The sequence below is a fragment of the Entelurus aequoreus genome, linkage group LG14 (genome assembly GCF_033978785.1).
Source record: "Entelurus aequoreus isolate RoL-2023_Sb linkage group LG14, RoL_Eaeq_v1.1, whole genome shotgun sequence".
In the NCBI taxonomy this organism is placed as follows: Eukaryota; Metazoa; Chordata; class Actinopteri; order Syngnathiformes; family Syngnathidae; genus Entelurus; species Entelurus aequoreus.
In genome coordinates, this window is record NC_084744.1 from 35,159,555 (window position 1) to 35,173,624 (window position 14,070).

Genomic DNA, 14,070 nt, shown 5'->3' on the forward strand with positions numbered 1-14,070 from the left:
TAATATGTACAGGTATATATTATAAATAGAAAAGTGTATATATGTGTTTGCAAAATACTTGTTTACAGTAAAGTCAGAATATTGTATTGTTTATCCCACTGTGAATATTAAAATAGGACAATTCATGTGCACTGTATCATATCTACATGTAGAAGTTTGTATTAAATATATCTACATGTAGAAGTTTGATCCTGCCACTAGATGGAGATGTTGCCCGCTTCAAGATGGCGGACCCGTACAAGATGTCTATGCGCCACTGCAGCTATTCATGCATGACGTCACCACTAAACACACAGCTATTCATGCATGACGTCATGTGGAGACACCACTAAACACACATCTATTCATGCATTACGTCATGTGGAGACACACCGGGCACTAGCTTTAGCCTCGTTTGAGCTTTAGCTTGAAAAGACCGACTTCCGGCCTCCCAACCGCCATTAAACGGAAAGAATGAGAATCTACTTCCGTTGGTGTTTGAGAGCTACTTCCGGTGCAGCTCAACCAAGACCGCGACAAAGCAGGTAAGAAACACAAACTATGTTTTATTCTGAGAATGTAAGTTAAATCTAATATCTTGTTCGGGTTTAACTGGTGATTGTAATAATGACATGGTTACATTCATGAATTATTTGTTAGCATTTAAGCTACGACATTATCTTGAATGGAGTATTTAAACATCAAAGTTTGCTCGCTGTTAAAATGTCACTATTCGTAATATTATTATTATCAATATTACTTATTATAAACAATATTACTTATTATTAGTAATATTTCACTGAGGAATAAACGCCGAGGCAGTATTTAGTCAAATAAACGACTTATAAAACCAAAACACATCAGCGCTGCCATCTGGTGGTCGTTATGAGGAACAGCGTCATTAAAATATTTTTCTTTTGAATTATTATTATGTGGGTTAGGGTTAGGGTTAACACTAACCTTAACCCTAAGGTTAAGGTTAGTGTTAATAGTAGCAGTGTTACTGGTCATGTCAGTACACCAGCAAGTCATTCAGCAATCTTGACGTCGAAAAGTGGTTTTTAATATCCATATGTCTACATGTATGAAATATTTTAATTGTTACAAAATGTCCCATGCATTTGAGTATATATATATATATATATATATATATATATATATATATATATATATATATATATATATATATATATATATATACAGTATATACTCAAATGCATGGGACATTTTGTAACAATGAAAAATGACGATTAATTTATAAATATTTCATATATATATATATATATATATATATATGAAATATTTATAAATTATAATTTCATATATATATATATATATATATATATATGAAATATTTATAAATTAATCGTCATTTTTCATTGTTACAAAATGTCCCATGCATTTGAGTATATACTGTATATATATATATATATATATATATATATATATATATATATATATATATATATATATATATATATATATATCTCAGAGTAAAAAATAAAATATATATAAATAAACATTTTTTATATATATATTTTTTTTATATACATATATATATTTAAAAAAAATGTTTACTCTGATTTTGTGGTAAAAAAACAAACAAACTGGCAGCTCAGTTAGTTACTGTACAATTATCTGCAGTTTGTACAGTATATTACTGTAAATGACAACAGTACTGCTGTTTTTTACAGTAAAAACATGGAAGCTCAATTTTACTGTAAAATATACAGTGTTTTTTTTCTTACTTTAAACAGAAAAGTGCTCTTTTACAGTAAAATTAATGGCGACTGTGCTGCCATGAAGCGCCAGACGCAGTAATTAAATGATGCGGACACGTTTGTTACTGGATACTTTCTAATCTGCCTTGGAGACGTTGTGCGTGTGAGAGTATTGTGCACCATAATTGTTTATATTGTTGAATGATTATTACTATGTCTGGCTTGTGTGCTTAGCTGTTGTGTAGCTGCAAGCTCCTATTGTTGTTGTTGTTGTTTGTCAGCATGTTTGGAGCAGCAGTGTTGGGTGTGGGCACAGCGGGGCGGGTGAGGATCAGAGACATGTTGGCTCCGCTGCAAGGCAGTCCTGCTGAACGACTCACTCTCAAAGGCTTCGTCTCCAGGTAACACACACACACACACACACACACACACACACTCTTTGCTGACGTGTTTGTCAACAGGAGAAGACTGGAGAGCGAACAAGGAGTGTGTCAGCTGTCAGAAGAAGAAGTTGTGAAGAGAGACGACATCCATGTTGTCTTCATCTGCACTGAGAATGCCTCACACCAAGACTACGTCAGGTACTTCAACACCTGTACTGTACCTTTAAGAAAACACTAGTACTTCAACACCTGTACTGTACCTTTAAGAAAATACTAGTACTTAAACACTGTACTGTACCTTTAAGAAAACACTAGTACTTCAACACCTGTACTGTACCTTTAAGAAAACACTAGTACTTCAACACACCTTTTCAGTGTATATGTAAAAGGAAAAGTATTTGTTGAATACGCAGAAGAAAAATGCACAAATTAGCCGCACCTTTTTCCAAGCCGCAGGGTTCAAAGCGTAGGGACGCTGTGCTTGATACTTGCAGGAAGTTCCTGCAGGCAGGGAAGCACGTGTGTGTGGAATACCCCATTACCCTCACCTCCCACGCTGCTGCCCACCTCTGGGACTTGGCTGAGGACAAAGGTGAGCTGTTCCGAGGACTCACACCTTTCCATAAAGTCTGGACTATATAGCGGTACTAGTATAGTACCACAGTACTCATGAATCAACAACGCTACTACACTCTGTTTGAAAAGCCTGAAGAGTCTAGTCCCTAGTCTCAAACCAACACTAGGTGGCAGACATAAGCCTGAAGAGTCTAGTCCCTAGTCTCAAACCAACACTAGGTGGCAGACATAAGCCTGAAGAGTCTAGTCCCTAGTCTCAAACCAACACTAGGTGGCAGACATAAGCCTGAAGAGTCTAGTCCCTAGTCTCAAACCAACACTAGGTGGCAGACATAAGCCTGAAGAGTCTAGTCCCTAGTCTCAAACCAACACTAGGTGGCAGACATAAACCTGAAGAGTCTAGTCCCTAGTCTCAAACCAACACTAGGTGGCAGACATAAGCCTGAAGAGTCTAGTCCCTAGTCTCAAACCAACACTAGGTGGCAGACATAAGCCTGAAGAGTCTAGTCCCTAGTCTCAAACCAACACTAGGTGGCAGACATAAACCTGAAGAGTCTAGTCCCTAGTCTCAAACCAACACTAGGTGGCAGACATAAGCCTGAAGAGTCTAGTCCCTAGTCTCAAACCAACACTAGGTGGCAGACATAAACCTGAAGAGTCTAGTCCCTAGTCTCAAACCAACACTAGGTGGCAGACATAAGCCTGAAGAGTCTAGTCCCTAGTCTCAAACCAACACTAGGTGGCAGACATAAGCCTGAAGAGTCTAGTCCCTAGTCTCAAACCAACACTAGGTGGCAGACATAAACCTGAAGAATCCAGTCCCTAGTCTCAAACCAACACTAGGTGGCAGACATAAGCCTGAAGAGTCTAGTCCCTAGTCTCAAACCAACACTAGGTGGCAGACATAAACCTGAAGAGTCTAGTCCCTAGTCTCAAACCAACACTGTAGGTGGCAGACATAAACCTGAAGAGTCTAGTCCCTAGTCTCAAACCAACACTAGGTGGCAGACTTAAACCTGAAGAGTCTAGTCCCTAGTCTCAAACCAACACTAGGTGGCAGACATAAGCCTGAAGAGTCTAGTCCCTAGTCTCAAACCAACACTAGGTGGCAGACATAAGCCTGAAGAGTCTAGTCCCTAGTCTCAAACCAACACTAGGTGGCAGACATAAACCTGAAGAGTCTAGTCCCTAGTCTCAAAGCAACACTAGGTGGCAGACATAAGCCTGAAGAGTCTAGTCCCTAGTCTCAAACCAACACTAGGTGGCAGACATAAGCCTGAAGAGTCTAGTCCCTAGTCTCAAACCAACACTAGGTGGCAGACATAAGCCTGAAGAGTCTAGTCCCTAGTCTCAAACCAACACTAGGTGGCAGACATTAACCTGAAGAGTCTAGTCCCTAGTCTTAAACCAACACTAGGTGGCAGACATAAGCCTGAAGAGTCTAGTCCCTAGTCTCAAACCAACACTAGGTGGCAGACATAAGCCTGAAGAGTCTAGTCCCTAGTCTCAAACCAACACTGGGTGGCAGACATAAACCTGAAGAGTCTAGTCCCTAGTCTCAAACCAACACTAGGTGGCAGACATAAACCTGAAGAGTCTAGTCCCTAGTCTCAAACCAACACTAGGTGGCAGACATAAGCCTGAAGAGTCTAGTCCCTAGTCTCAAACCAACACTAGGTGGCAGACATAAGCCTGAAGAGTCTAGTCCCTAGTCTCAAACCAACACTAGGTGGCAGACATAAGTCTGAAGAGTCTAGTCCCTAGTCTCAAACCAACACTAGGTGGCAGACATAAACCTGAAGAGTCTAGTCCCTAGTCTCAAACCAACACTAGGTGGCAGACATAAACCTGAAGAGTCCAGTCCCTAGTCTCAAACCAACACTAGGTGGCAGACATAAACCTGACGAGTCTAGTCCCTGGTCTCAAACCAACCCTAGGTGGCAGACATAAACCTGAAGAGTCTAGTCCCTAGTCTCAAACCAACACTAGGTGGCATACATAAACCTGAAGAGTCTAGTCCCTAGTCTCAAACCAACACTAGGTGGCAGACATAAGCCTGAAGAGTCTAGTCCCTAGTCTCAAACCAACACTAGGTGGCAGACATAAGCCTGAAGAGTCTAGTCCCTAGTCTCAAACCAACACTAGGTGGCAGACATAAGCCTGAAGAGTCTAGTCCCTAGTCTCAAACCAACACTGTAGGTGGCAGACATAAGCCTGAAGAGTCTAGTCCCTAGTCTCAAACCAACACTAGGTGGCAGACATAAACCTGAAGAGTCTAGTGCCTAGTCTCAAACCAACACTAGGTGGCAGACATAAACCTGAAGAGTCTAGTCCCTAGTCTCAAACCAACACTAGGTGGCAGACATAAGCCTGAAGAGTCTAGTCCCTAGTCTCAAACCAACACTAGGTGGCAGACATAAACCAGAAGAGTGTAGTCCCTAGTCTCAAACCAACACTAGGTGGCAGACATAAGCCTGAAGAGTCTAGTGCCTAGTCTCAAACCAACACTAGGTGGCAGACATAAACCTGAAGAGTCTAGTCCCTAGTCTCAAACCAACACTAGGTGGCAGACATAAGCCTGAAGAGTCTAGTTCCTAGTCTCAAACCAACACTAGGTGGCAGACATAAACCTGAAGAGTGTAGTCCCTAGTCTCAAACCAACACTAGGTGGCAGACATAAGCCTGAAGAGTCTAGTCCCTAGTCTCAAACCAACCCTAGGTGGCAGACATAAGCCTGAAGAGTCTAGTCCCTAGTCTCAAACCAACACTAGGTGGCAGACATAAACCTGAAGAGTCTAGTCCCTAGTCTCAAACCAACACTAGGTGGCAGACATAAGCCTGAAGAGTCTAGTCCCTAGTCTCAAACCAACACTAGGTGGCAGACATAAGCCTGAAGAATCTAGTCCCTAGTCTCAAACAAACACTAGGTGGCAGACATAAGCCTGAAGAGTCTAGTCCCTAGTCCAAACCAACACTAGGTGGCAGACATAAGCCTGAAGAGTCTAGTCCCTAGTCTCAAACCAACACTAGGTGGCAGACATAAGCCTGAAGAGTCTAGTCCCTAGTCTCAAACCAACACTAGGTGGCAGACATAAGCCTGAAGAGTCTAGTCCCTAGTCTCAAACCAACACTAGGTGGCAGACATAAGCCTGAAGAGTCTAGTTCCTAGTCTCAAACCAACACTAGGTGGCAGACATAAACCTGAAGAGTGTAGTCCCTAGTCTCAAACCAACACTAGGTGGCAGACATAAGCCTGAAGAGTCTAGTCCCTAGTCTCAAACCAACCCTAGGTGGCAGACATAAGCCTGAAGAGTCTAGTCCCTAGTCTCAAACCAACACTAGGTGGCAGACATAAACCTGAAGAGTCTAGTCCCTAGTCTCAAACCAACACTAGGTGGCAGACATAAGCCTGAAGAGTCTAGTCCCTAGTCTCAAACCAACACTAGGTGGCAGACATAAGCCTGAAGAGTCTAGTCCCTAGTCTCAAACCAACACTAGGTGGCAGACATAAGCCTGAAGAGTCTAGTCCCTAGTCCAAACCAACACTAGGTGGCAGACATAAGCCTGAAGAGTCTAGTCCCTAGTCTCAAACCAACACTAGGTGGCAGACATAAGCCTGAAGAGTCTAGTCCCTAGTCTCAAACCAACACTAGGTGGCAGACATAAGCCTGAAGAGTCGCTTGTCCCTTGACTTTGTTGCTCTCGCTGAGTATTTTCGTGATAACACAGTCCAACAGAAGTAACAAACTACAAGAGTGTGTCCAATAAAGACGGAGAAGGAATTTGGAGCTCTGGATCAGTCTCCTAGCAACGACCTTGCAAAACCGTCCCAAGGGGAAGAAGAAGAAATCTAGATGAAAATGTTTGTGTTTGAACAAATTTACCTTCGCCTTGCAGACTAGACAGCTTCTCCAAGTTGATGTCCAGTTTGTTAAGAAATGACAAAAGCCCGAGTGTCCACAGCTCTGCCCACCCTTCACTCATGTGTGGCAGCTTTGGGGACCTAGAACTGCTGGATAGACCAAGGCAAGGCCCGCTCCAGTCAGCACATGTCCTGGTACCACGGTCTTGGATAGGTGGTCCTCCACGGACACAATCACCAGACACACCACCCAAGAGTCCAGCAAATAATGTTCTGGCAGGACACACCTGGTCTTGTCCACAAGATCTTGACTCTGTGTGTGTGTGTGTGTGTGTGTGTGTGTGTGTGTGTGTGTGTGTGTGTGTGTGTGTGTGTGTGTGTGTGTGTGTGTGTGTGTGTGTGTGTGTGTGTGTGTGTGTGCAGGTGTGGTTCTTCACGAGGAACACATCGAGCTGATGTCAGCAGACTTCCAAGCCCTGCAGAAAGAAGTCCAAGGAAAGATCCTGCTGGAAGGAAGTCTTCATTTTACAGGCGAGTCTTTCTACAGTTTTTAAACTCCAGTCCGAGACCATGGACACATAGACCTGTATAGGGATGGAGACCATGGACACATAGACCTGTATAGGGATGGAGACCATGGACACATAGATCTGTATAGGGATGGAGACCATGGACACATAGACCTGTATAGGGATGGAGACCATGGACACATAGACCTGTATAGGGATGGAGACCATGGACACATAGACCTGTATAGGGATGGAGACCATGGACACATAGACCTGTATAGGGATGGAAACCATGGACACATAGACCTGTATAGGGATAGAGACCATGGACACATAGACCTGTATAGGGATGGAGACCATGGACACATAGACCTGTATAGAGATGGAGACCATGGACACATAGACCTGTATAGGGATGGAGACCATGGACACATAGACCTGTATAGGGATGGAGACCATGGACACATAGACCTGTATAGGGATGGAGACCATGGACACATAGACCTGTATAGGGATGGAGACCATGGACACATAGACCTGTATAGGGATGGAGACCATGGACACATAGACCTGTATAGGGATGGGGACCATGGACACATAGACCTGTATAGGGATGGAGACCATGGACCCATAGTCCTGTATAGGGATGGAGACCATGGACCCATAGACCTGTATAGGGATGGAGACCATGGACACATAGACCTGTATAGGGATGGAGACCATGGACACATAGACCTGTATAGGGATGGAGACCATGGACACATAGACCTGTATAGGACACATAGACCTGTATAGGGATGGAGACCATGGACACATAGACCTGTATAGGGATGGAGACCATGGACACATAGACCTGTATAGGGATGGAGACCATGGACACATAGACCTGTATAGGGATGGAGACCATGGACACATAGACCTGTATAGGACACATAGACCTGTATAGGGATGGAGACCATGGACACATAGACCTGTATAGGGATGAAGACCATGGACACATAGACCTGAATAGGGATGGAGACCATGGACACATAGACCTGTATAGGGATGGAGACCATGGACACATAGACCTGTATAGGACACATAGACCTGATTAGGGATAGAGACCATGGACACATAGACCTGTATAGGACACATAGACCTGATTAGGGATAGAGACCATGGACACATAGACCTGATTAGGGATAGAGACCATGGACACATAGACCTGTATAGGACACATAGACCTGATTAGGGCTAGAGACCATGGACACATAGACCTGTATAGGACACATAGACCTGATTAGGGATAGAGACCATGGACACATAGACCTGTATAGGACACATAGACCTGATTAGGGATAGAGACCATGGACACATAGACCTGTATAGGACACATAGACCTGTATAGGACACATAGACCTGATAGGACACATAGACCTGATTAGGGGTGATATATTTATGTACCAATTTGTGTCAAACACAAAATGGACCACTAAGGCGTCCTCGCTAACGAGTTAGTCCTGACTCACTGAGACTCGGACTCACTAATCCTGGTGGCCAACAGAATGTGTCCATGGTCTGGTCACCTTCAGCTTGTGTTGCGTCCACCGAGTGGACCTGGTTCTGAACCAGCTAAAACCTTGGAAAAGCCCACAAGTCTGATCCAAGACCTGCTGTCCACAGGTGGCGCTCTGAAGGCCAGTTCTGGGTTCATGGCCTTCAGTGGCATCGCTCGCCTCACCTGGTTAGTTCAACTCTTTGGTCAGCTTTCTGTTGCCGCGGCAACCATGGAGGAGGAGCCTGTGAGGAACTACAGCAAGATGACGGCCACGCTCCACACTGTGGATAACAAGTCAGTCCAAACTAACACTTATTCTACAAATATACTTCTTTTAATCCAGAAAGCAAGATTTATTATTCTAAAAAAACTTTTTTTTTTTTTTTTTTCCAGAAAACAAGATTTATAATTCTGGAAATAAATATTTTTTCCATTTCAGAAAGCAAGATTTTTTTTACTCCATAGATAAATAGTTATTGTTCTAAAAGACAATATTTTTTTTATTCCAGAAAACAGGATTTATTATTCCAGAAAACAAGATTTTTTGTTCTACAAAGAAATTTTTTTTTTTCCAGAAAGCACAATTTATAATTCTGGAAATAAATATTTTTCCATTTCAGAAAGCAAGATTTTTTTTTTATTCCAGAAAACAAGATTTACTGTTCTAGAAATCAACTTTTTTAATTCCAGAAAACAAGATTTATAATTCTGGAAATAAACATGTTTCCATTTCAGAAAGCAAGATTTTTTTTTTCCAGAGAGAAACATTTATAATTCTAAAAGACAAGATTTTTTTAATTCCAGAAAACAAGATTTTTTGTTTTACAAATAAATATTTTTTTATTCCAGAAAGCAAAATTTATAATTCTGGAAATAAATATTTTTCCATTTAAGAAAGCAAGATTTTTTTTTATTCCAGAATACAAGATTTATTATTCTTGGAAGCAATATTTTTTAGAATCCAATTTTTATTTTTATTTCCAGGAAGCAAGATTTTTTATTCTAAAAATCAACTTTTTTTAAATCCAGAAAGCAAGATTTTTTTTTACTCCAGAGAGAAAGATTTATTGTTTTAAAAGACAATTTTTTTTAAAATTCCAGAAAACAATATTTATTATTCCAAAAAATAATATTTTTTTTGTTCCACAAAGAAATATTTTTTTTATTCCAAAAATCATATTTTTCCATTTGAGAAAGCAAGATTTTTTTATTTATTCCAGAAAACAAGATGTATTATTCTTAAAAGCAATATTTTTTAAATTCCAGGAAGCAAGATTTATTGTTCTAGAAATCAACTTTTTTTAAATCCGGAAAGCAAGATTTTTTTTTTACTCCAGAGAGAAAGATTTATTGTTCTAAAGTACCTTTCTTTTTTAACTCCAGAAAACAAGATTTATTACTCCAGAAAACAAGATTTTTTTGTTTCACAAATAAATATTTTTTTTATTTCAAAAAGCATATTTGATTTATAATACTAAAAAAACTATATATTTTTTTGTTCCAGAAAACAAGATTTTTTGTTTTACAAATAAATATTTTTTTATTCCAGAAAGCAAAATTTATAATTCTGGAAATAAATATTTTTCCATTTAAGAAAGCAAGATTTTTTTTTATTCCAGAATACAAGATTTATTATTCTTGAAAGCAATATTTTTTAGATTCCAATTTTTAAAATGTATTATTCTAAAAAACAATACTTTTTTTTAATTCCAGGAAAAACAAGATAGTCTTCTAGAAATTATATTTTTTTAATTCCAGAAAGCAAGATTTATTATTGAAGAAAAAAAAAAAAAAATTATTCCAGAAAAAAAGATTTATTGTTCTAGAAATTATATATTTTTTATTTCCAGGAAGCAAGATTTATTATTCTAGAAATCAACTTTTTTTAAATCCAGAAAGCAAGATTTTTTTTACTCCAGAGAGAAAGATTCATTGTTCTAAAAAACAATTTTTTTTTTAATTCCAGAAAATAATTTTTTTTTTGTTCCACAAAGAAATATTTTTTTTATTCCAAAAATCATATTTTTCCATTTGAGAAAGCAAGATTTTTTTTTTTATTCCAGAAAACAAGATGTATTATTCTTGAAAGCAATATTTTTTAAATTCCAGGAAGCAATATTTATTGTTCTAGAAATCAACTTTTTTAATTCCAGACAGCAAGATTTATTGTTCTAAAATACCTTTCTTTTTAATTCCAGAAAACAAGATGTATTATTCCAGAAAACAAGATTTTTTTGTTTCACAAATAAAAAAAATTTTTATTTCAAAAAGCATAATTGATTTATAATACTAAAAAAACTATATATTTTTTTGTTCCAGAAAACAAGATTTATTGTTCTAGAAATTATATATTTTTTAATTCCAGAAAGCAAGATTTATAATTTTAGAAATCAACTTCTTTTATTCCAGAAAACAAGATTTATAATTCTGGAAATAAATATTTTTTCCATTTCAGAAAGCAAGATTTTTTTTACTCCACAGATAAATAGTTATTGTTCTAAAATACTTTTTTTTTTATTCCAGAAAACAAGATTTATAATTCTGGAAATAAACATGTTTCCATTTCAGAGAGCAAGATTTTTTTTATTCCAGAGAGAAAGATTTATAATTCTAAAAGACAAGATTTTTTTTATTCCAGAAAACAAGATTTTTTGTTTTACAAATATTATTTTTTAATTCCAGAAAGCAAAATTTATAATTCTGGAAATAAATATTTTTCCATTTAAGAAAGCAATATTTTTTTTAATTCCAGAAAACAAGATTTATTATTCTTGAAAGCAATATTTTTTAGATTCCAATTTTTAAAATGTATTATTCTAAAAAACAATACTTTTTCTTAATTCCAGGAAAAACAAGATATAGTCTTCTAGAAATTATATTTTTTTAATTCCAGAAAGCAAGATTTATTATTCTAGAAAAAAAAATTGTTTTTTTATTCCAGGAAAAAATATTTATTGTTCTAGAAATTATATATTTTTTATTTCCAGGAAGCAAAATGTATTATTCTAGAAATCAAACTTTTTTCAAATCCAGAAAGCAAGATTTATTATTCTAAAAAAACATTTTTATTTATTTTTTCCAGAAAACAAGATTTATAATTCTGGAAATAGATATTTTTTCCATTTCAGAAAGCAAGATTTTTTTACTCCACATATAAATAGTTATTGTTCTAAAAGACAATTTTTTTTTTATTCCAGAAAACAGGATTTATTATTCCAGAAAACAAGATTTTTTGTTCTACAAAGAACAATTTTTTTTTTTCAAGAAAGCACAATTTATAATTCTGGAAATAAATATTTTTCCATTTCAGAAAGCAAGATTTCTTTTTTTATTACAGAAAACAAGATTTACTGTTCTAGAAATCAACTTTTTTAATTCCAGAAAACAAGATTTATAATTCTGGAAATAAGCAAGATTTTTTTTTCCAGAGAGAAAGATTTATAATTCTAAAAGACAATTTTTTTTTTCTTCCAGAAAACAAGATTTTTTGTTTTACAAATAAATATTTTTTTATTCCAGAAAGCAACATTTATAATTCTGGAAATAAATATTTTTCCATTTAAGAAAGCAAGATTTTTTTTTTTTCCAGAAAACAAGATTTATTATTCTTGAAAGCAATATTTTTTACATTCCAATTTTTAAAATGTATTTTTCTAAAAAACAATACTTTTTTTTAATTCCAGGAAAAACAAGATATAGTCTTCTAGAAATTATTTTTAATTCCAGAAAGCAAGATTTATTATTCTAGGAAAAAAAATAGTTTTTTTATTCCAGAAAAAAAGATTTATTGTTCTAGAAATTATATATTTTTTATTTCCAGGAAGCAAGATTTATTATTCTAGAAATCAACTTTTTTTAAATCCAGAAAGCAAGATTTTTTTTTACTCCAGAGAGAAAGATTTATTGTTCTAAAATACTTTTTTTTTTTTAATTCCAGAAAATTTTTTTTTTTTGTTCCACAAAGAAATATTTTTTTTATTCCAAAAATCATATTTTTCCATTTGAGAAAGCAAGATTTTTTTTTTATTCCAGAAAACAAGATGTATTATTCTTGAAAGCAATATTTTTTAAATTCCAGGAAGCAATATTTATTGTTCTAGAAATAAACTTTTTTAATTCCAGAAAGCAAGATTTATTGTTCTAAAATACCTTTCTTTTTTAATTCCAGAAAACAAGATGTATTATTCCAGAAAACAAGATTTTTTTGTTTCACAAAGAAATATTTTTTTTATTTCAAAAAGCATATTTGATTTATAATACTAAAAAAACTATATATTTTTTTGTTCCAGAAAACAAGATTTATTGTTCTAGAAATTATATATTTTTTAATTCCAGAAAGCAAGATTTATAATTTTAGAAATCAACTTCTTTTATTCCAGAAAGCAAGATTTATTATTCTGGAAATAAGCAAGATTTTTTTTTATTCCAGAGAGAAAGATTTATAATTCTAAAAGACAAAAAAAATTTATTGCAGAAAACAGCATTTATTATTCCAGAAATCTATTTTTTGTTCTACAAATATTTTTATTTTTATTCCAGAAAGCAAAATTTATAATTCTGGAAATAAATATTTTTCCATTTCAGAAAGCAAGATATTTTTTTTATTCCAGAAAACAAGATTTTGTGTTCTAGAAATCAACTTTTTTAATTCCAGAAAACAAGATTTATTATTCTGAAAATAAATACGTTTCCATTTCAGAAAGCAATAATTTTTTTTTAATTCCAGAGAGAAAGATTTATAATTCTAAAAGACAAGATTTTTTTTATTCCAGAAAACAAGATTTATTATTCTTGAAAGCTTTTTTTTTTAGATTCCAATTTTTTTTTTTATTCTAAGAAAACAATTATTTTTTTTATTCCAGAAAACAAGATTTAGTGTTCTAGAAATTCTATTTTTTTAATTCCAGAAAGCAAGATTTATTTAAAAAAAAAAAAAAAAGTATTTTTAAATTCCAGAAAACAAGACTTATTATTCTTGAAAGCTTTTTTTTTTAGATTCCAATTTTTTTTTTTATTCTAAGAAAACAATTATTTTTTTTATTCCAGAAAACAAGATTTAGTGTTCTAGAAATTCTATTTTTTTTATTCCAGAAAACGAGATTTATAATTCTGGAAATAAATATGTTTATAAGTTATTTTTATGAAGTAAGATTTATTCTTTTTTTTTTAATTCCAGAAAGAAAGATGTATAATTCTCGAAAGCATTATTTTTTATTCCAGAAAGTTATTCTGGAAAACAAACATTATTATTCAAGAATGTAAGAATTATTTTTCTAGAGAGCAATATTTTTAATTTAGAAAGTTAAAAAAAATGTTTTTATTCCAGAAAGCAACATTTTTTTGTTGGAGAAAGCAATATTTATCATTCTAAAAAGCAATATTTATCATTCTAAAAAGTAATATTTATCATTCTAAAAAGTAATAACTATCATTCTAAAAAGTAATATTTATACCTCTAAAAATCAATATATATAATTCTAAAAATCAATATTTATCATTT

General features: G+C 35.1%; 1 protein-coding gene across 2 annotated transcripts in view; it reads left to right on the top strand.

The window, feature by feature from the left end:
* Positions 1–388: 388 nt before the first annotated feature.
* Positions 389–14,070, top strand: part of LOC133665354 (biliverdin reductase A-like) — a 14,675-nt gene continuing 993 nt past the window's right edge. Inside the window, exons 1-6 of one of the 2 annotated variants that reach the window (XM_062070636.1) lie at positions 389–524; positions 1,982–2,101; positions 2,162–2,281; positions 2,578–2,675; positions 6,945–7,052; positions 8,696–8,864. In XM_062070636.1, coding sequence (XP_061926620.1) covers positions 454–524; positions 1,982–2,101; positions 2,162–2,281; positions 2,578–2,675; positions 6,945–7,052; positions 8,696–8,864 — 686 coding nt within the window. In that variant the 5' untranslated portion in view covers positions 389–453. The remainder of the gene's footprint in view (positions 525–1,981; positions 2,102–2,161; positions 2,282–2,577; positions 2,676–6,944; positions 7,053–8,695; positions 8,865–14,070) is intronic. The other variant, XM_062070635.1, reaches the window with a different exon arrangement.